We start from the raw sequence: 23,842 nt of genomic DNA, 5'->3' as shown, positions 1-23,842 counted from the left end.
TACCATACCACTACCAAAAGCAGTCTATGCATTAGCCCCCTCTAGAGGCCTGGATGTGCCAGAACCACATTGCCTCATTTCCTAACCTTTTACTATAGAAATGATAACTTTCAGTACATCATCACTTACATAATCACATTTTTCTATACTAACAGCATTCACAGGGACTTGTATGGCATTTGATGCTCCATATAATCCGAAGTCCGATTATAATAAACTGATTATAAAATGTGTTCTCCTTAACGTATTTTACTATAAGGAGATATTTATTTGTTTTATTTGTAGCGAGGAGTCTCCAGTGTCAGTACTTTGTAACAGTCAGTGATTAAGCAGTTCAGGGGAAAGTCATCAGGAAAGAGGACTTTGGGATTTATGGTTTCTCGGTAATGTGACACAGCATTTTTTTTTTTTTTGTCTGTTTGTTTGTCTTATTAACTAATAATTAGACTGGTGAAAACAACTGTTTACAGTTTTGCTAGGTTTTATAGCGTAAGTGATCGCAATTACAAACTTACAGAACTTATCAGATGTAACTACAAGCTGATAAAAGTAGTTATCATACTTTAGATCATGAAGAATTGCAATCATCTGCAAATTGCTGTAGTATAAGGGGGGGGGGGGGGGGCGACCTCTTGGGGGTGTGCTGTAATAGGGTGGAAGAGTAATGATTATATTCCTACTTATTATTTTCCTGTAACAGTACACCCCCAAGCGTTTTATTCCTTACAAAGCTACGAGTATCATTAGATCGCAACATTATAGTGACAGATGGCTATGACGGTAATTATTTAGCTTATTACAGCATAAGTCCATCTAGACACTCTAAGAATATTTAACGGTCCCGTGTTTTATCGTTCTCGTGTTTTCTTTGCAAGGTTTCCAGTTATGAGTAAAGTCCTTTTGCTATGAGAAGTCCCTAAAAGCCTGGTGCCATCGGTGAGATCAGAATGTTTACTCAGCGGTGCTATTGCTCCATATCGCAGTGTGTGCTATTACGGGCTCTAATCACGGCCCTGCACGCAAACAAACCCCTTTCCCTCAGCACTGTCCCAAAGGGAGGCAGAGATAACTGCTAGCCCTGCCCTGATGCCAGATAAACACCGTCCCTATGGATTTAGCTTCACCAAAATGACTCGCTGGAATGGCCTCAGCTCGAACTCTGTGGATCCAGAGGTACGAGTGGAATTAAAACAGGACTTGTCCATTTTTAGGCCTGAATAGATTGCTGAGTCCCAGCAGATGGACAAGAAATGAACGAGGATCAGTGGACCATAGAAATAAAAGTCGATGTCTTGCAACAGAAAAGACTCTATGAAGGGGATCGTAAACAAGGCAGGAGGTTAAGATGTAATAGTATGACGGAAACGAAAAGAGCAGAAAGAGGTGAGAATGAGACTTTTAAGGTTTTATTTAAAAAAAGAAAAAGAAAAGAAAAAGGATCTAGAAGAGTCTTGAAATTGAGGTACTACCGATATCACTAGAGATGGTGTAGAAACTTTACTTACAACAAAGGCATATTTAAATCTGGATGTTTACATTTTTATTGACATCCATGAATGAAATTGAAGTCTATCTGGATATCTTGTTCAGCCGCCATTTATTTCCATGTAATACGTGCCAATAACATCTTACGTCTTACAACTCGGTTCAGGACAACCCGATAATTATTTCCTTGGACATCACTGGTCTCTTGGAAGGCCTTCAACGCTTGTCCATCAGAAGACTTGGACTTACCTTCAAAGCCAGCTCCTCTGTATTCACCACAGAAATGGAGTTCCCTTCCCAGCAGGACATTTTTGTTTTTGTTTTTATTCTGCCAAAAACCACCCAGCTGGACTGATCACAAGCCTAGGCGATATCAGCCACATAGTGACGCTGACTTTGACGTAACTTGCGTAACCGCGCAGGCCGTGGGAACTGGACGCAGAGCTCCACTCGGCGTAATGATCTCGGACAGATCTCAGTGCCAGAACTGGGCAGTGTAGAATTCTGTAATGTGGCGGTGAGTCTGAGAACAAGGCCTCGGGCAGTTTATGAGAAATGATTTTTGGGTGCAAGTTGTTTGGATGAATTGCATCATTATAAAAATTGTATTTTTTTTTTTTGTTGTTGTTTGTCAGCTCGTGTTGAATGATTAATGATTGCTGAGGGAATGTAATGAGAAAAATGGCACAAACAAACCTCATTATTTCGCACTTTATCCTAAATATAGGTGATGAGCCAAGACAAGTTCGAGGTCCAAAGTTTGCTTCTGGACTGGTCTTAATGCTGTGAACAAGACAAGGAAGGTCAGGGGTTCAAGGCCTGGTACTGCCAAGCTGCCACTGTTGGGCCCTTCAGCAAGGCCCTTAACAGTCTCTGCTCCAGGGGGCGCTGTATCATGTCTGACCCTGCGCTCTGACCCCGACTTCCTGACATGCTGGGGTATGCAAAGAAAAGAATTTCACTATGCATATGTATATGTGATCACTAAAGACTCATTAGCATTAGCATTATTGCTACCAGTTCAACATCACGCAAACTGAAAGATTAAATCAGCAACCCTTTTTCTTAGGAAGGCAATTTCTACATAATTGTCTGCCAAAACACTCAGCTGGCCAAACTCGTAGACCCTCTTCGTCAACCGGTAGGTTATTTATTACAGCTTTGTCATTACTTGTCGATCAAAAATGCGTGAGGTTTTCTAATTGCTTTGCTGCTGTAATATTTTCTTAATAATAACTCGTCTACAATTAGTCTACGATGTACCATTAGTAGCAGTCTTTACATGTTACCAGCTGGCAAAGACGCTCTCCCGGTTTGATCATCTTGTGCTTGTAGCTGCTCAGAACATGCTGGATTTTTCAGCAGGGTAAATCAGAGTGTGTGTATATATATGTGTGTGTATAATTACACATCCAACTTGAATTCAAATCATCTGAATCTCTTCTAAAGGACAATTCCACCTCCAAATATTATCTCCAAGTATACCAGTATTCACCTCCTACCTGAGATGTTTGCTGTTTTGACACCCAACTATGTTTTGAGACTGTTTCAAGATGGCTGTGATGCCATTTTGTGGTTTTTATATAGATAACGGTGTGCCATACCACTGTTAACCACATTTGTAGCTCAGTTGTAGCTCTCAAGAAGCAGACTTCAAACACCGAACATGCCTCGGCTGATACATTAGGGGTTAAAAGATAATTATTCTTGGTCTCAGCATATGAGTCAGCAAAATGAGCCAATCCAATTGTAGACAACGTCAGTGCCTCCTCTCACAACGTTCTTTTACAAAAGATTTGACAGACACGTTCGGTGACAGCTCCCACATTCAGGTTCTTAAGGACACTCCTGAAGGTACATCATGTGCTGTTCATTTTCATGACGAAGAGGTCTGTTTGTAGTCCTGACTGTAACACTTTTACATTCAGTAGACACTGTTGCTTTTTTAAGTCTATGCATCTTTATGAATCCAAGTTATCACTTTTATTCAGAGAGGTTATACGGAACGGTTATTGTACGTTGCCATGGTGACCAGCACTGAGACATTAGACATAAGCTGTGTGTTTTATTACTGTTTTTAACATGACCTCGTTCACTTTCGCCTCACGGTCTGGAAGTGTATAACACTTTTGCTCCTGAGTGGTCGTAGCAGGAAGTGGTCTTAATAAAAACTCACTCGACCTTGACAGCAACACTAAAAAAACAAAACAAAACAAAACAAAAAAAAACAACTGAAGATGTTTTTGTACAGGCTATTCTCTTTTCCTCTGAGTTACACTATGTAGAGAGTCCTATCAGCATACTAATGAGGTGGATCGCTAACTAGCTAACAATAAAGCTAAAAAAATAAATAAATAAAAAGCTGTCATGTATTAACTAATATTAAGTAACATGTTATATATGAAGAAATGACTTTCTCTTTACAGCTTAGACGCAGAGTAAAATGATTCCTGCTAAGCCTTATAGCCAGTTGTTTACCACAGAAACAGCCATTTTGATCACGTTTGTTCTCAATGGAAAGATTTTTTTTTTCACATCATCGTTGAGAGACTAAACTTTTAAGAATTGTTGACAAAAACTCAGCACTTTGAGGATTCCACGCTGAATAAATTGTAAGAATTCATTCACAGCTAGCAGGGTACGGTAACGATGCTAGCATTGATGATAAGTAGCTAATTGATATCAGGTGTGTATTATTTTATACTTATAAGATTTCACTTCCATTCATTGCTTTACAAAATGATCAAATTGTGGATAGGTGATAGAGTTTTATCACTAGTGTTAGCATCCTTTTGCTAACACTAGCTAGCTGTGAGAGTTAATAATAATAGAATGAAGAGTGTTTTTGTTTGTTCAGTGTTAGCTAAATGGCGCTGATGCTAGCAGTCGATAAGGTGGAATGAAGCGCCACATGATCTTGAGGTTAAACTCCACTTGCTGGTTTGAGAGTCTGTCAGATTAGCTTCAGATAATGAACCATTTCTTCTTGCTGTGGTTGCAGATTATTTGCCCCTAAACTCTATACAAACTGTGTCTCTGATTCCTTTGAAAGTGACTGTGAAGAGCACCAGTCTTTAACCATGAGCTAGGTTCATAGGTGAAATTCTAACTATAAACAAATTGTATTTCCTCTGCGTGTTACAAAATTCCTTCCCTCGATCCCTACTGACTGCTCCATTGTTTCATCGACTCTTCTCCTTCATCCACAGGAAAGCTATGCAAGCTGAGGTAACTCTCTTTTTTTTTTTTTCTGAAAGCGTTCATTTCAGCTGTTGTTCTTGTTGTAGTGGAAGTGCGAAGGCTACTTCCTGCAGCAAAAAAAACCCCAGAAATGTGAAAAGGGCACATTGCATCATCTTGCAGTGCCTTCTGGGTAGGGTCAACTCTCAAAGTCTTGTCATGTTTACTCAGTATCTCGAGTCTTGAAAATTTAATCTAACGAAATATCAGAATTGCCCCGAAGAAGGCGACTGGGATTCTCTTAAGCAGAAGACATCCAAGACTCATAATAAACAGTACTGAAATGCAGCCTGGGATCCAGACAGTTAAAAGGAAACGATACTACATGATTGGCAGATTAAACAAGGTTAGAAACGTGGTTAAGATTTGAAAGAGCAACTAGTGAGTCATTAGTTTCTGACCAATTTCATTAATAAACCTACAGAAAGTACCAGCCGCGCTAAATTATTGTACAACTCATGACGTAAGAAGGCGCGACGTCACACGTCGTGATCTATGATGGCTTGTCGAGGGCAATGTTTGAGCCAGGAAGTAAAAGTCCAATTTCATTACATCTTCTTTTCAGTGGTTCTATCAAAATCACTTCAGAACAAAATCAAAATAATATGCTCTTGAACTGTACATGAAAAAAAAACAGTACAGCTCAGTTAGGCTGGAAGTAAAAAAGACTTGTTGCCAGGCAACAGGCTCCCTAAACCGATCTCAATCTCTGTCTGCTTCAGGATGAAAAAATAATCTATTATAGCTGCTATTAGTCTCACTTTATGGCTTTATCTCTCCGTCTACATTCATGACAGTCACTAGACTCTATTATAGTTATTTGTATCGAGTCGTACAGTATCCACCCCCTTTCTTATTTTGATTTAGTAAGAGGAATTTAGCCGGGGACGTGATGTTTTCCAGATGCGCTCCGTATTGATTTCCCTTTCTCTGAGGAAGCCCTGTCACACAGAATAGCATTGGGATTTGAGAAAAACAGAAAAGAGGTGACCTTCGACCTTGTGTTCCACAGTGGAAGCGCTGGGAAATCAGCAAGAGGAAAGCCAGAGGCTTTCCAGGGAAAAACATGGTGACACCTGGTGGTCAAAAGTGGCAGCTCCACACCTCCTCCCCCCACCTCATAACTGTAATGCAGAAAACCTGGAAAGTCTTCATTCTTCTCCACAAAGGGTTTTCATTCCAACCAAACAGGAGACACACCTTTTTAATCAGTTCATTTGATCGGCAATCATCTATCAAGTGTACCTGCTCCTATTTTGCTGGAATGAAAGCGTGCAGCCTTAGTGGTTTGTACGTTTACCTCGCACCTATGCGGTTGGCGGTTTGAATCCTGTGCGTCAGGGGTTTCCTCGCCTAGTCTAAAGATATGCGTTGTAGGCTGACTGGCATTTCCTAATTGCCTCGAGTTCCTTGGGATAGGCTCCAGGCTCCCTGCGACCCTGTGTAGGATAAGCGGTATCGCAAATGGATGGATGGATAGATGGAAAACCTGCAGCCCTTTGTGGATAAGATTGAAGACGCCTGTGTAAGACCAAGCTAATAAATTTAACTCTAAAAACAGGACCAAAGTCAGTGGTGTGGTGTAAGGTGGAGAAATGTTATTACGTTTTAGTGGGGTTTTTTTTTCAGAGCTCTTCCCAATGTTTTACGGCAGTTACTACAATAGCGTGCTGGACAAAGATGTCTGGTTCAACCTGATCCTGATCTGGAGTTAGTTCGTTGTTTCAGACTCCATATTAGTGTAGAATTCGAAGCTTATGTCAGGGGTGTAACTGAATGCAACTAAGTGTATCTGTATCCGTTTAGTGCTCCAAATATTCGTATCTGGGTTAAATATGAACACTACCACAACGCCCCCTGGGGGAAAAAAACCTGAGTTAGAAATGGCAGCCCTTTCAACATGGTGTATGAATTCAGGCTCTGAAAGTTCCTCAACCTCAGCTACATCACTCTAGTCCATGTTATTGAACGTGGTCTTTGTTTGTCCTTCGAGCTTTATATCTGATTGGAAGAAGAAAGAAGTGTATTCATATTTGGTTACACCCCCAGCTTATACACAGAGTACGGGCTACACACTTACACACAGATGTGTGCGAAAGAAATGCTGTAAAGCAAAGACAGTTTCAAAGATAAGGAAATAAATCATTTCTACATACTAAAAATGGCTGAGCAGTAAATAGTAATAAACCACTGGCATCCCTTTTCTAAGTTTTTTTCCTGCATTTAAAATATTTTTTAAATAAACAGAAGATAAAAAAAAACGATTTTTAAAAAGAAAGAAAATGTTCAGTATCTCGAATGTTTAATATTCTGCACTATTTCTAGCTCCCTATTTAAATGTGTGATATTGACCATGTTCATTAACTTTGTACAGAAGGTCAGAATTTCCTCATGTCTGATCTCTTCTGTTGCAGCACGTGCTCAGACGACACTCCAATGGATTTGATCTAAAATGGATCATCAGGTTTTACACAAACTTGTAGAGTCCATGATCAAGTGCACACTCTCATTAAAGCAAAAAGGGGACGTACCAAATACTAAGAAGCTGTAAATATTTCAAAGCATCTGTTTTTTTCCCTTTTCACTGAAGCTGTCAGTAATATATCGTTTGCAATGGAAATTGCCGTATTAAATTAGAAAAGAAATAGACGCGAAATAGAAGCGTTTTCACAAATATATAAAATATGGTTATGATCTATTTGATATTCCCCACAGTTACTGTTCTTCCATCTTCCAAAGTCCAATTTAACCCCTATGGTCATAAATAAATTAGTAGCAAATCAAATCTTATATTATCCAAAAAAAAAAAAAAAAAACTGTTTTCTCATTTGCAATTTATTGCTGGTTTAAAAAGGAAATTGCACCAGCTTGCACCACTTCTGGGTAAGTTCAACTCCCAAAGTCTCGGTCCTCCGAAATGTTATCTCGTGAGCTAATAAAATAGTGGATCTGTGGTTAGTGGGTTTTTCCCCCCTACATGTTGGAGACCCAGCTGGTGCTGCTGTGTAAATCTCAGTGGTGTGAGGCAGCGATGAGGATGCAAATCAGACAAACATATCAACAGGACAGGTTTAGATACACAGTGTTGTTTTAGTAAATGTGGTATTTCAATCGATTGCTTGACTGGGAAAGTTGGATACTTTTAATAATTAACTGTTGTACGTCTAAGAGGAAGTGTTGCTATTATAATGTGTGAAGAATCAAAATTTCAAGCTCAGGCCACGTTTAAAATATTCAAGCTTGGTGGTTTTATACAGCTACTGATGGAAGGTTCCAGAAATCCCAGGCGGCCGTAGGGCAGGCAGGGGGCCTGTGAAGCATGTTTTGAGATGTGTGTGTGTGTGTGTGTGTGTGTGTGTGTGTGTGTTCAAGCAAAGTTTTTCTTGATGAAATTGATGAGGCCATTCGTAGAGGAGTCATGGGAGATGACCTCAGCCGTGTCCTGCAGCTCCGGCTCGATCTTCTTGGCCAACTGTTTCCCGAGTTCCACCCTACACACAGACATGGAGCAGAGCATAATGTCCAGATGCCTGTGTGTGTGTGTGTGTGTGTGTGTGTGTGTGTGTGTGTGTGTGTGTGTGTGTGTGTGTGTGTGTGTGTGTGACAAAGTAATAGCCAGCATTTATTCTAACAAGTAATGTATGCAAAGAGAAGAGACGATTATTTGAAGGTTGTATGTGAATCCATTCAGCACACAGAGTCACTAAACAAATGGTCCAGACAAGATTGTTTACAGAATTTCATTAGTGGAAAGACTAATGAACATTATGCATAATGTGCTGCTAATAATGTCAGTGCTATTCACTGTAGAGTTTATTCCTATGTATATGTATATATGTGTATATATATGTATATATATATATATGTGTATATATATATATATATATATATATATATATGTATATATATATGTGTATATGTATGCGTATATATATATATATATATATATATATATGTATATGTGTATATATATATATATATGTGTATATATATGTATATATATGTATGTGTGTGTATATATATATATATATATATATATATATATATATATATATATATGTATATATGTGTGTGTGTGTGTGTGTGTGTGTGTGTGTGTATATATATGTATGTATGTATGTATGTGTATATATATATATATATATATATACACACACACATACATATACACACACTCACACACATACACACACACTATATATATATATATATATATATATATATATATATATATATATATATATATATATATATATATATGTATGTTTTATCATAATAATATCAAAATATTTAATTTATCATCTATAAGATATAGAAAAGTCACTTCAGATGTGAATGTGACACATGGAAAATTTCATGTGGTTTTTAAAATTTGTGATTTTTACATGATTTATTTCTTTTCACATGTTATCACATTTTTTTTTTTTTTTTTTTTTTTTTTTTTTTTACATGTAGCACATGTGGTTTAATTTTTTTTTGCGTGTGTGTGATTTTCTTGCGGGAATAATTGTTCACACAACATCACGTTTCCTTGAGCTCACGTGTAATTTCAGGGCATAACGTTGTAAATCCCTCTTTTTGTATGTGCTCATATTACTCACATTATCACATGGGAAAATGTACAGGTGTACACTTCATATCTTTTGCAGTGATCTCTGTGATTTCGGCGTTTATGCCTGGTTGTAGCTCTGGAACATCCTTTTTTTTTTTTTTTGTATTTTTACTAGATAACAGTGCGTCATATATTGTAACACACAAACAACTCAATACAGTTTGATGCAACGCGAGTGTGTTTCACATTACGCTAAATCAGAGGCTAAAATTTCCCTTATGGTCTCTATGGAAACGAACAACAACAAAAAATAAAACGCAACTTCCGACACCAAACTATGTCTTGGTTGATCGACTACTTTCTGTGAAGACTGGAAATGGCATCGATCCGATACACAGGATCACTATCTTGCTGATACCAGTAAACATTAGTGGGTTGGATATCGGAGGAAAAAAACGAAACAAACTCAATCCGATGTTGTAAGAAATAGAAATTATTATTTTTTTTGGAACTGGCAATGTTTACATATAAAGAGACGTCACTGTATTTTTCGTCCGGCTTGATTTTATTCGCTTTATACTTCACACTTTATTATATTTATTATTGTTTGGGATTTTCCAGCTTAAGTGAAGTGTTTCAATTAAAATCAATAGCATTCGGTAAAGCTTAACGAAAAGAAAAAAACGTCGTCTGAGGATCCACCTCGCCTGATACTCAAGCTTTCGTTATCAGTATCGCGATCGCAAAAGAAAAAGTGGTATCATGCAATTTCTAGCACAAACTAATGCTTTTTTAAAAAAAAAGAAAATACTCCAGGTGTTTGCTATAAAGCCCTTAGAGTCAGTCTGTGTCGTACTCACCCCCACTGGTCAAAGCTGTTGATCTCCCACATGACCCCCTGGATGAAGATCTTATGTTCATACATTGCTGCAGTAACAAAACAAAAAGAAGGGGAAAAAACACACACACACACACACTGGGATTCGTATTTGTTGTTGGTAAATAATCAGTGCAGTCAGAGTATTTTCTTTATTCATTCAGTCATTCACACTGTAATGTTTTCTGATGCCGATGAAGACCTTAGTGAAGTGCTAGAGCTGTGTGACGCTCTGGCTAAAACTAGCACTAATGCTAGACCTCACAGTCATGTTTAATGCTCTTACATCGGATATTTGAGCTGATATTTAATGTTAGCACTTAGAACCGGGTCGAATGAAATCTCTTAATAGTTACAGTACGTTTGACTTTTTCCATAAACTGTAGCTTTGATAGCCGAGGAGCTGTTGTGTGTTACACATTATGCTCTGTGAGTGTATATCTGGGTTAACCTTAAGAAATGAAGAAATATCACTAAGCAGTGAGTTAGCTTAGAGATCTCACATTTAAGACTGTTGTGAAGTCATGTTTGAAGGTAGCTATGTTGTGATTAGCGCTAACTAATTAGAGCGCTAACTCGTACGCTAACTGCTAATTCACTTATCTATAGCTAACAATCTATTAGCTATTAACGCTTAGAAGCTATGCTATCTTTTATCCAATGAGTCTTATCGATGCAGTATTTAAGAACAGCATATTCTAAGGGGAAAGCTCGACCACAAACACCGATCTGACCCTCTCAGCGCTAACTTTTTGAGGCTTATGAATGATTAATTAGCTCGAGCATGTATGCGAGACTGCTAAAACCTGGGTAATCTTTCTGTTGTAAAACTTCTAATAGAGGACTACTAAAAATCTCACCGATAAGTACTCCCAGAGTGAAAGGCGTCAGCTTTTTGAAGACAATCGAGTTTGTTGGTTTGTTTCCTTGGAAGACCTTTAAACAGAGAGACAAAGTGTGTCAAACACGCAGCCTAATTGTCGTATTAATGTTTTCTGACCTCTAGCTGAGTATCAAATGACATAAGATGCCCCAATAGTACAGCAAATTAGTACATAGAACATACCTTTAACCCTTTCATGCTTAAATGATTTGAAAACGTTCGTATTCTTTAGATGTTTTTTTTGTTTTTTTAAATATAGATTTATTATTTAAATTGCATATCATATGAATATTCACCTTTTTAAACACTTGTATGAAAAAAATGACGGGTTGTCCATGTGTAGAAATAGCATAATATCAACAAAAAACAAGAGCAAAAACATTCAACGTGTTTATAAATAAAACCTGTTAACGCTCAGGTCTGAAATATTTATCGTTCATCTTATCGCCAGAATGATATACGTTATCATTTGTTTTGAATCATGAATATAATAAATCTAGCAATATTCTTGACATGTATAAAATATAAGCAGTTTAAGACTGCTCTATGATGCAGCTCATTTCACAGGTAAAGCAATCTATTTAAAACAATTTAAAACATTTTAAACGTGTTTTTAAAAAATATATTATTATTATTATTATTTTTAAAGCACATTCAGACATAAAGATAAACCAAACTGCATCGAGAACTAATCTAAATAATGTAGATGGGAGAAGGACGTCTTTAAATGGACTATCTCATAAGTGTGCGCGGTACATGTAATGGTTAAGTAATTTGGTACGTTTTGTATTGTACTAACTAAACCAAGAGTCAGTTTTACTTGTATAGCACTCTAGGTACAAATCTAACGCATCCATATGAGATTATTCACTAAAACAAAGGTCGGACTGGGATATAAACTGGGTTTGCGAAGTGCAAAGGTGAATCGCGTGTGTATTCTTTTATCTTTATGATCTGTAATATTAAAAGATTTGAGACAGAGATACAGCTATAGAAAAACTCTCTCTAGTGCAGTGCCTGGTAGCCATGTTAGTTCTGTCTATTATCTGGTACAAGCCCCTCCTCTTCTTTTTTCCCCAGAACACATAAAGGGACAGGTTAGACCGTCCATCATCAACACTTTTCACTAGGATTATTTATATTTCTTCAAACAAACACAGTAGATGGTTATGTATACTGAAATAATGTCTAGTATAGTCTATAAACGTAATAAAATTGCACACAGCAGTCCATATTCATACCGTGCCCTGCACTAATTTCCATGTTCAACGCTCGTGCTATTTTCTTATAGACACGTCCCATTTTGTGAAGCTCAACAACCTTTTGCCGCACATCACAGCTATATTCCTCGGTCTTACCCATTGTTATGAATGACTAAGGGAATTTGGCCTGTGTGTTACCTCATATTTATACCCCTGTGAAACAGGAAGTCATGGTTGAACAATGTCCTGTTCCTAGTTACCCAGGTGTACTAAAAAATTTAAAATATCAACGGGAATATACTTCAAATATATTTTTCTCATATGAATTCAAAAGGGTGCTAATAATTGATGCACACCTATATTTAACAAAGGGTGTTTTATATATATATATATATATATATATATATATATATATATATATATATATATATATATATATATATATATATATATATATATATAAACCTGTGTTTTGTTTGCAATTGTTTGATATCCATGAGAGTATTTTTGTGAATTTTTTAAACAAAAGATCAAAAGGTTAAACAATGAAGACAATTTTTTCACAGCCTTCTTTGCTCATATTTATCAAGGGTGCCAATATTAGTGGAGGGCACTGTATTTTAACAATGTCTAATGCAGAGTCCTGTCTCAGATTGCCACAAAACTGCATTCTGTGTATTACCTGATTTAACACAACTCATTTCATCTCATTAGCTAATGGCTTTCATGAGTTTAATTGTCTTATTACGAGCTAAGTCAAATTTTCTTCTTTGATTGAAGGAAATGTCCAAATATTCAGCAAAACAATCAACTCCTGTTAGGCTAAACAGTGCAAAGAGAAATGACGAGATAATGTGAACATCATCAGATCATCATTAAGCAAAATAAATAACTGATATCAGAAATTCATCGCTGATATCTCTCAATTTTATAAATTCAGCTGAAAGTTTCCTTTTTTTTTTCTTCTTCTTCCATATTTCCCAAATTTAACAATTTTATATTACAATCTTGCTGGTCTGACATGAACTTTGTACGGAGCAGTGTAAGCTCCACCACTAGGGGGCGTGATAAATATCCCCACTACACTAGGGGGCAGTATAGTATACTGTTCTTTATAGACGGTCACTTACTTTATGGGGAAGGATCTTCTCCAATTTCTCTCCACTCATTCCTCCGGCCTCCAGCTCCTTCTTCGCCTCCTCTGTCGTCTTTCCTTTCATCAGCGCTTCGGTCTGGGCCAGGAAGTTAGCAATCAGGATCTACACACACACACACACACACACACACACACACACACACACACACATAATCAGGAGTGAACTAATATACTGAATGTGTATAACAATGATATTTTCTCTTTAACCGTACCTTATGGTGTAGGTTGTTTCTGACTGGATGCTGAGTCTGGGCTGGGATGAGGAAATCAGCAGGGACCATACGAGTTCCTACAGAGGAGACAGAAGGATGAAACATTTTTACACACACACACACACACACAGATATACACACACTGTGGCTACACACCACACCGTGTCTGGACAAATATAGATTGGGACTGAGCAAAGCTTTTAATGCTTGAAGAGATTTAGAGATTTTGATTCTAATTCTGCCTGTGCAGAGAAACTCTGGCTTTCCAAATGAGCTAAAGCGTGTCTGATGATCTTTTTTTTGTGCATCCATTTGTTGAAGCCTTACAATATTCTAACCCTGAAGTTCTCCAGTTCTGGATTTGTTAAGCAGCTTTAAGAATTGTTTTTTTTTTTTCCCTCCTTCTTCTAATATTATCATATCTCAAAGGACAAAATGTGAGTCTGGTGCTGCTAGAGATATGTGTATGTATATGAAATCCGAGTCAGTAGTTACAAACAGATTTGTTTAGGACAAAGTTGGTTAACTTCTCTCTCTTATCCCTCCTAGCCTCAGGGCTTAGCAGGGAAAGTTATTCACGAATGAGTCCCTGGGATAAGTCTCTTTTATGCATGTCTACAGGGAAGATAGCATCACATCCGTGTTCTCGATCTTGCAGAAGTCACCTTGGTGAATAAGCTGGTAGAAGGCGTGTTGTCCGTTAGTGCCAGGCTCCCCCCATACGATGGGTCCTGTATGGTAGTTCACACATGTGCCGTGGTTGGTTATGTACTTCCCATTCGACTCCATGTCACCCTGGACATGACAAGAGAAGTAAATATCAAATTTATAAATGAAATGTTATACACTACGTGTTATATACTAGTATATCAACTCCATCCATCTATCCCTACCATCCATCTCTGCCATCCATTCATCCATCCATCTGTCCCTATCATAGATGGATGCATGTTATTGATTATATGCTATACACTAGGTTATATACTAGAAGATCATCTCTGCCACCCATCCATCTATCCCTACCACCAATCCATACCATTCTCTACATTTTCTAATATCCATCATCGATTCCCTACCACATATCCCAACCATCTATCCATTCGTACCATCAATCCAACCCTAAAATCTATCCCTACAATAAATCAATACCATCCATCCATATCTAAAATCACTCCTACCATCCATGTCTACTATCCATCCATCCAGACCATCCATCCATCAATGTCTATTATCCATCCATCCATCCATCCATCCATCCATATCTACCACCCATTTATTACTACTGTCCATCCCTACCTTCTATCCATCCATACCATCAACCATCAATCCAACCCTGTAATCCATCCCTATTATCCATCCATCCATCCATCCATCCATCCATGTCTACTATCCATCCATCCATCCATCCATCCATCAATGTCTATTATCCATCCATCCATCCATATCTACCACCCATTTATTACTACTGTCCATCCCTACCTTCTATCCATCCATACTATCAACCATCAATCCAACCCTGTAATCCATCCCTATTATCCATCCATCCATCCATCCATGTCTACTATCCATCCATCCATCCATCCATCCATCAATGTCTATTATCCATCCATCCATCCATATCTACCACCCATTTATTACTACTGTCCATCCCTACCTTCTATCCATCCATACTATCAATCATCAATCCAACCCTGTAATCCATCCCTATTATCCATCAATCCATCCATCCATCCATCCATCCATGTCTACTATCCATTTTGCCGTACCATGTATCATTCCATCCCTACCATCCATCCATCAATGTCTATTATCCATCCATCCATATCTACCACCCATTTATTTCTACTGTCCATCCCTTCCTCCTATCCATCCATACCATCAACCATCAATCCAACCCTGTAATCCATCCCTATTATCCATCTATCCATCCATCCATCCATCCATCCATGTCTACTATCTATTTTTCTCTACCATCCTTCTATTGATGTCTACCATCCATTTATTTCTATTATCCATCCCTACCATCCATCATCAAGTTCCTACCATCAACCATCAACCCTATTATCCATCCATCCATCTATCCATCAAGAAGCTGGGTGTTCCAGCAGTACAGTCAGGCATCCACCTGCTGGAAGTAGGCAGTGAAGCGGTGCATGTACTGGTCATAGGGCAGCAGACAGTGAGTCTCCGCCTGGAAGAAGTTGATGTACCAGATACCCAGCATGGCCAGCAGAACCGGTGCATTCTGGTCCAGTGGAGCTGTTCGGAAATGAGTGTCCTACAAAGAGTGTACAAAATACATTAGCATATACAGGCTGACAATACGGTGTTGTATATTATATATTTATAGTCCTTATTTCTCTACTTGTTAATATTAATAATAGTTAATTATTAATATTGATTATTTGTTAACATCCACTATTTCTGATCTATTAACTGTCATTCTACTACTTTTATTTATAAAGGACTAAGCACCTACCATCCAGTGAGCTCCGGCTAGGAGCTTTTCAAAGTTCTCATAGCCTAAGAAGGAAAAAAGATGGAAACAAAGTTTGAGTTTTAATAAAACAGTCCTATTTTAAACGGTAATTGTTTTGACTTACCAATGTGCAAAGCGATGGATAGTCCGATTGCAGACCATAAAGAATAGCGTCCTCCAACCCACTGCAAAGTAGATGACCTTGTTTAAAAATAACGATAAACTCTACTGTTCTGCATTTCATAGATCTCACTTTTTCCAGCTTCCACCTACGCTACATACTGTTCTTTCGTCTCGATCCTACATAAATAAACATTCCCTTATTGCATAATCTAAACTTTCTGAAAGACTTTTGTTTATAGTTACCAAAGATTTCTACCTTATTACATCTTTCCATCTGTCTAAGTTGCTCAGCAACGACGTGTTTGGAATGACGCTATGAGGCTAATGTAGCTTATTCACCAGCTTATTCGCCAGCCTTGCTTTGAATGTCTACCAGGCACTGTAGAAACTAGGAAAAGCCTACTAGGTTTCATTTTTTGCCTGTTTGTTTCGATTTGATCCCAGCTTTCAGACACATCCACACAGCTGAGACCTTGCACTTCACCTTGCACTTTAAAACCAGCCTGCTGACCTTTGGAGCGACCCAGCGTTGGAGTGACCTCTGCGTAAGATAAGGTTGTGCTGTATTTATAACATGAGGAGAGATTCCGGTTACCATGCAGCTGCCAGTGTGCGGATCTAGACGCCTACTTCACAGGTCAAACGACCATGCTAAAATAGCCTTTGCATGAGCCTCTTACAGTAAGGCAGGCTCAAACACTCAGCATAGAGATAGCGCATCATCTCACACACACACACATACACATACTTACATCCCAGAACTCAAACATGTTCTCCGTGTCGATTCCGAAGTCCTTCACTTTGGGCTGGAGGACAAAAAGCCTGAGGTTACAATTCGGACACGGGGACAGGGTGCATTTAAAACGTCAAAACGGAATGTGAATCGGCGTACCTCGTTGGTAGACAGGGCTACGAAGTGCTTAGCGACAGCAGATTTCTGAAAGAGTGAAAATGTTCAAACGTATTTTAAAATCACTATATGGTTTCATGAATAAATCTACATACAGTTGACCATAAATTGTTCGGTTTCCAGATCGCCGTCCACAAAAGTGCTGTATACTCAGAGGGAACAAGTAATGATGCTCAAGATTCATAACACGATTCCCCATGAGTCAGGACTCACATCTTTGGCGGCCTGCAGGAACCACTCCTTGGCCGAATCTGCGTTGGTGATGGTCTCTTGAGTGGTGAAGGTCTGAAATGTACAGAAGAAGCTTCAGGTAGATTCACAATATATTCAGGATGATTACTATAAGAGTTGGTCAATCTCTGACGTAAGGAATAAAACACTTTGTGTACAGTACAGTAAAATAGGGTTAGGGTTAGGGTTGGCATAAAATAACAACCAGTGAAGTGTCGTATTAATCTTGTATCAAAGCAAATGTATCTTTAAATTTATTAAAGAATTACACATCCTATTTTTCATCCATTTGTTGGTACATTCAATGTTGCGGAACCTCCGAGAAACAAGTTAGTTCTTGTTATCACTTAGGATCTAACGCCTAACTAACAAGGATCTAACTTCCCTCACTGTACTATTTTTTTTTTTTATCTAGCAAAGTTATAAAACGTAGCTTGTAAGGATGCCAAGAAACCAGATCGCACCTTAAAGTCTTTCCCATGGTGGAAAACTGACCAGCAGTTACGTAGCCCTGACATTTATGGTCCTTCCATAAATGTTAAATAAACATCTCCATCATTAATGTTTTCTTCTTCTTTTTTTGCTAAAGAACAACATGATTTAATCCGTGTATTATTAGTGTTAGATTATGTGGAGTATCATGATTATGTGGCACTATCTATGAGGAAAAGAAATTTTATTAGGTGCTTGTTCAGCCTCAATATTCTTGAAGGGAGCCCGGACTACATTTGTAAGAAGGTGAAAAGTACAGAGAGAAATCTATAAAACTAGAACATGAACCCCTGCGTGGAAGAATCTCAAATGTAATACGATCCGAAACCACCACGAGAGCATTTGCGTACTGCAACAAACGCAACCTTATTAGCAAAGCATTTTTACTGGCACATCTTTCTTTCTGCGGCATGAGTTCATCTTAAGAACCATTAACGTCGGTTAAGTTTTATCTGAGTGATGATACCTTCGAGGCGATGATGAAGAGTGTGGTCTCGGCATTGAGCGCCGCCAGCGTCTTGGCGATGTGTGTTCCGTCGATGTTCGAGACAAACCAGACACGTGGGCCACCTTTGGAGTACGGCTTCAGTGCCTCAGTCACCATCAGGGGACCCTAAAGAGTGAAGACGCTAACCGTAAGCTAGTACATAATGGCAGAAATCATTTGAACCAAAAGTGGGAAGTAACAAAGTGCACTCTGGGTTTAGAAGACCTTCCTGAGTTTACGAGTAGGAAGTTGAGAGAACGTTTTCTTTGGGTCTTTTTTTTTCTTTTCCTAGTCTGAGATTGAAATTTCCAAGATATAGGTTTATCCAGCTATCACAAATGCTAACTAGACCTTTAAGGCATATTGGTTTAACCCAAGGACTTCGTGCTACATTATTGCACGTTTTTGCTAAATTGCCACATAAGGACAACATTGAAAAGGACAGAACAGGAAAAACAGATCAAGATAAAGCAGATATATTGCATTTACCAGATCAGAGCCTCCGATGCCAATGTTCACTACATCAGTGATGGATTTCCCGGTGTAGCCTTTCCACTCTCCACTGCGGACTTTCTGCAATGAGACATTTCCCCAACTGCATGTGATCATAATTCAGCCAGCAACCTAAATATGACTACTAACCATGTAAAAGTGGTTTACAGACATGACACTCACCGGCCACTTTATTAGGAACATGTGTACGCATGCACATTCAAGCAGTTATATAATCAGCCAGATATGTGGCAGCAGTACAATGCAAAAAAAAACATACAGACACAGGTCAAGAGCTTTAGTTAACATTCAAATCAAACATCAAGCATGATGCTATCATGGGCACAGACTCGCCGAATCTGGACAGAAAAAGACCAGGTGATAGGCTGACAGGAATTTAACCTGATGTGGTCTTCTGCTATTGTAGCCCATCCACCTCAAGGTTCGATGCGTTGTGCATTCTGAGATGCTTTTCTGCTTACCACAGTTGTAAAGAGTGCTTATTTGAGTTACTATAGACTTCTTGTCAGCTCAGACCAGGCTGTTCATATTCCTCTGATCTCTCTCATCAACAACAAAGTGTTTCAGCCTGCAGACCCTCCACACACAGGATTTTTTTTTTTTTTTACACCATTCTGTCTAAATCCCAGGAGATCATTTACATTTACATTACATTTATTCGTTTAGCGGACGCTTTTATCCGAAGCGACTTGCAGATGAGAAAAATACAAGCAAAGCGATATATCAAGCAGAGAACAATACAAGTAGTGCTACTATACAAGATCTATTAATTGAGTTCCAGAAGAAGCAAAGTGTGCAGAGTAGAGGTGTAAGTGCCAGAGTAAGTTCTGTTAGTATTGTGCTGCTGCCACATGATTGGCTGATTGGATAACTGCATAAATGAGCAAGTGTACAGGTGTTCCTAATAAAGTGGATGGTGAGTATATATCAGATTTTTTCAATTTAGCATGAAACTTCATATTTAATTGAGATGTTGAATGTAGCTAGAACTATATGGATTGATTTGGATTTGGATTCAATTCCATCAACATTAGTGATGATTAGTCTTAATCTTTATCCAGGTATCAGTTATAATCACATCTTTAGTTTTATATAAGAAAGCCTCATGTAGCTTCGTGTGTTTCAGCTCGAGTCACAGTGTATGAAACTCACGTGGCAAAACCCTTTCATCTTCTCAAGGACCTTGTTGACCTCGGGCATGACGTCTTTCCCGTCCACGTCGATGGGAGTGTTCGAGCGGTTCCGCAGAGCAACATGGAGCACAGCACGACCCTAAATGTAGATTTGTTTGAGACCATCGTGTAAAACTACAGGACCCCCCCTAGCTTCCTCTGATGTCTGATTGTATTCTGTATTCTTGTGCTGAGGAAAAAAAGCCTTAATGGAAGAAGTTCAAAGCATGAAAACACTAAACTACATGGTGCGGAGATTCTGCTTTCTGAATGAAGAACCAGTACTCATTAGAAATGTATGAGCCATGATTTAAACCTCAGTGAAGTTGATCTTCTCGCCGGAGAACATCCTATCACGTGCAGCCTCCACTCCCCTGGACTTCGCCTGAAAACAACCAAACAAAAAACATATAAGGTGGAAAAAAACTATTTCCCATCCAAACCTGCAAGATCCCCTCTAGTCCCAGAATATTAGTGCACGGTTGAATCTGGATATAGTATAGTATCTTCTATAGGACGTTTTGTTTATGCCGTGCCATATCGTATTGTAGGTGAAATAATGATTTATTACAGCTCGTGTCATTACCAACTCATTCAACATCTTCATAACGTCCTCGTTGATGAGGTTCTTCGAGTAATCCAGAAGAATGTCCCCATCATCGGTTTTCAGTGTGAGGCTGTTCATACAAGGGAAAAAATAGCGAAAGGACAAAAATGCTTGCTAAAAAGTACATGGACATTTACTGTCATTAACACGTATTCAATTGCAGAAATGCTCGACAAATTTCTGGGCCATTTCCATCTTTTCGTTTAGGCTCCCCTGAGGCCCGCCTCCACTTAGGGATCCTGTGCAGTCACGTCCATGATCTCCTCCGTTTATAAAATTAATAAACTAATAATTGTTCCAAAAAAAAAAAATAATAATACAGTACTGTATATTTATACACTACCAGTCAAAAGTTTCGACACACTCGTTCATTATCATTATGTTTTCCCACATTTTATAATAATAATAAAGTCATCAAAACTCTAGAGTAACACAAATGGAACTATGGGAATTATGTTGTGATTAAAAAATCCAAAATAAGTCAGAATAATTGAATATTTGATCATCTTCAGAGTACACACGCTTTCCCCCTAGAAATTTCCAGAAATGTATTCTTGGCGTTTTCTCGAGCGATGTCTTGAGGAATTTCCCCTGAGATGATTTTTAAACAGTGTTAAAGGAGTTCACACCGACGCCGGACTCTTATCGCCTGCTTTTCGGAATATTCCACTCCGATTAGTCCCTTTAAAAAATATTATTTTGTAAATAAAATGTTAGTTTTCTAATGAAGGAAATGAATACGTTGGAACGACTTTATTTTTGTCTACAACACCGATTTCAAACATTTAATCACACACCTTCGGATCAAAAGCTTTTTAACATCATGAGAAACATTTCAGTCTCCAAACTTTTGACTGGTAGTATATATATATATATATATATATATATATATATATATATATATATATATATATATATGATGTGATAGTGGTTGTATAGAGTGCAATACAGTGTTATTTATAATATATCATTAAATATCAGTTCTCCTGCAGAGTTAACAACTGACAGATATATTAATGTAGCTCCTCTAGCTCTTTAAGGTGTATAATGCCATTCTTTTTGCGTTGAAGAACTTGTGCAGAAGATTTTACCTGAACTTGCTGAACCTCTGCTTGTCAGCCTCGAACAGCTGTCTCATGTTGAGGCTGTGACAGTTGGCTGTGTACCATTGCTGGAGCTTCTGGAAGTTTGGGTCGCTGCTGAGTCCCATGCTGAGCGAAGTGACCGTGTGTGCGCGTGCCTGCCCGGGAGTGACACACAACCGGCACCGGAGCACCTCACAAGGACACCACGGCTAAGGGGCGGGGGTGCTCGTGACGTCATGACCGGGTCAATTCAGCTTATGTAATTTAGAGGGGAAAAAGCTTTTACAACCAATCTAAAGAGTTTTTTAAAAACTTTATAATGTTATAATTATGTAATTATGTAATGGGCCTAATTCCAAACACTCTTAAATGATATAGCCTAGACGTATTTACATAAATATATCTCTTTTTGCTTACGTGACTCTGTAATAGGGGTGTAAGCAGTGCCTTTGTCTGTATCTGTGTAGTGCCTCCCAAAAAAATTATATCTCTTGTTTAAATTCAGGGTTAAACCGGAAGTGGGCGTTGCAAACTAATACTTTGTTTATATACTAAGTTTATAATCCGTTATTACATTCTGTTTACAAATTCATGTATTTTGTAAAAGATCCTGTATAATATATATATATATATATATATATATATATATATATATATATATATATATATATATATATATATATATATATATATTTATTTATTTTTTTTAGGTACAGCAGGTAGATATTTACAGATGCAATGTTGAAAAATAGCCGGAGTGGCAGACATGTTTGACGTTTTGAAAAGAGAAATATCATATAAAATACAACCATATTTTTATTCCAAGATAAATGTATATTTAGCGCCACCTTCAGTCAATGAGGTGTAAATATGTGATTTGAGGTCTGACCGCTAGAGGGCGGAGCAGCTCAACGTAACATCTCTAATCCTTTATTTCTGTTTTTATCCTCAGTTTCTGAAAATATCACTGCTCCAGTTGTCAATTATCAAACAATTGCAAATAAAACACAGGTTTATAATATATATATATATATATATATATATATATATATATATATATATATATATATATATATATATATATATTTGTTAAATATAGTTGTGCAATTATTGGCACCCTTTTAGTCAATACTTTGTGCTATTTCCCTTTGCCAATATAACAGCTCTGAGTCTTCTCCTATAATGCCTGATGAGGTTGGAGAATACATGGTAAGGGATCTGAGACCGTTCCTCCATACAGAATCTCTCCAGATCTTTCAAATGTTGAGGTCCACGCTGGTGGACTCTCCTCTTCAGTTCACCACACAGGTTTTCTATGGGGTTCAGGTCAGGGGACTGGGATTGCCATGGCAGGGCCTTGATTTTGTGGTCAGTAAACCATTTTTGTATTGATTTTGATGTATGTTTTGGATCATTGTCCTGCTGGAAGATCCATCCACAGCCCATTTTAAGCTTTCTGTCAGAGGTAGTCAGGTTTTCATTTAATATCTGTTGGTATTTGATAGAGTCCATGATGCCATGTATCCTAACAAAATGTCCAGGTCCTCTGGCAGAAAAACAGCCCCAAAACATTAAAGAGTCACCACCATATTTAACCGTGGGCATGAGATACTTTTCCATATGGCAACCTCTCTGTGTGCGCCAAAACCACCTTTGGTGTTTATTACCAAAAAGCTCTATTTTGGTTTCATCTGACCATAGAACCCGATCCCATATGAAGTTCCAGTAGTGTCTGGCAAACTGAAGATGCTTGAGTTTGTTTTTGGATGAGGGTAGAGGACTTTTTTCTTGAAACTCTTCCAAACAACTTGTGGTGATGTCGGTGACTTTGGATTGTAGTTTTGGAGACTTTCTGACCCCAAGACACAACTAACTTCTGCAATTCTCCAGCTGTGATATACAATATATTCAACAATATAGACACACTCTTCCAGGTTGATTCATAACATTACTAGTAGATTGGAACTTCTTAATTATTGCCCTGATGGTGAAAATGGGCATTTTCAATGCTTGTGCTATTTTCTTATAGCCACTTCCCATTTTGTGAAGCTCAACAACCTTTTGCCGCACATCACAGGTATATTCCTTGGTCTTACCCATTGTTATGAATGAGTAAGTGAATTTGGATAGGCCAAA

At 38.1% G+C, this 23,842-nt stretch overlaps 1 protein-coding gene and 1 long non-coding RNA gene across 4 annotated transcripts; one reads left to right on the top strand and one right to left on the bottom strand.

The window, feature by feature from the left end:
- The first annotated feature begins 633 nt into the window (after positions 1 to 633).
- Positions 634 to 17,381, top strand: LOC124628103 (uncharacterized). Of its 3 annotated transcripts, none has more exons than XR_008393933.1 (4): positions 634 to 2,002; positions 2,213 to 2,424; positions 2,555 to 2,626; positions 7,140 to 7,246. It is a non-coding gene; the product is annotated as an uncharacterized LOC124628103 (long non-coding RNA). The 3 variants fall into 3 exon arrangements; XR_006982440.2 differs by lacking the exon at positions 7,140 to 7,246 and adding an exon at positions 17,243 to 17,381 and having other exon boundaries at positions 635 to 2,002; XR_006982439.2 differs by having other exon boundaries at positions 637 to 2,002; positions 2,555 to 7,223.
- On the bottom strand, positions 7,543 to 21,895 carry gpib (glucose-6-phosphate isomerase b). The gene is made up of 18 exons (XM_017465750.3): positions 21,713 to 21,895; positions 20,601 to 20,691; positions 20,331 to 20,399; positions 19,995 to 20,114; positions 18,819 to 18,902; positions 18,309 to 18,455; positions 17,333 to 17,404; positions 17,102 to 17,146; positions 16,962 to 17,015; positions 16,211 to 16,271; positions 16,087 to 16,130; positions 15,733 to 15,885; positions 14,273 to 14,402; positions 13,608 to 13,684; positions 13,370 to 13,498; positions 11,015 to 11,090; positions 10,138 to 10,204; positions 7,543 to 8,216 (listed from the first exon to the last, which is right to left on the bottom strand). The coding sequence occupies exons 1-18, from the start codon at positions 21,829 to 21,831 to the stop codon at positions 8,093 to 8,095; spliced, it is 1,662 nt and encodes a 553-aa protein (XP_017321239.3). The 5' UTR covers positions 21,832 to 21,895; the 3' UTR covers positions 7,543 to 8,092.
- Positions 21,896 to 23,842: the final 1,947 nt, after the last annotated feature.

The sequence above is a fragment of the Ictalurus punctatus genome, chromosome 4, assembly GCF_001660625.3.
Source record: "Ictalurus punctatus breed USDA103 chromosome 4, Coco_2.0, whole genome shotgun sequence".
Classification (NCBI taxonomy): Eukaryota; Metazoa; Chordata; class Actinopteri; order Siluriformes; family Ictaluridae; genus Ictalurus; species Ictalurus punctatus.
This window is presented reverse-complemented; position numbering and strand designations above follow the sequence as displayed.

Excerpts from the sequence above, each read along its gene's own strand:
- gpib (XM_017465750.3), bottom strand. The coding sequence starts at position 21,831 with ATGGGACTCAGCAGCGACCCAAACTTCCAGAAGCTCCAGCAATGGTAC. Across the intron at positions 18,903-19,994 it reads AGATGAAAGGGTTTTGCCAC|AAAGTCCGCAGTGGAGAGTG; the intron begins GTGAGTTTCATA and ends GTCTCATTGCAG. Across the intron at positions 15,886-16,086 it reads TAGCCGGAGCTCACTGGATG|GACACTCATTTCCGAACAGC; the intron begins GTAGGTGCTTAG and ends CACTCTTTGTAG.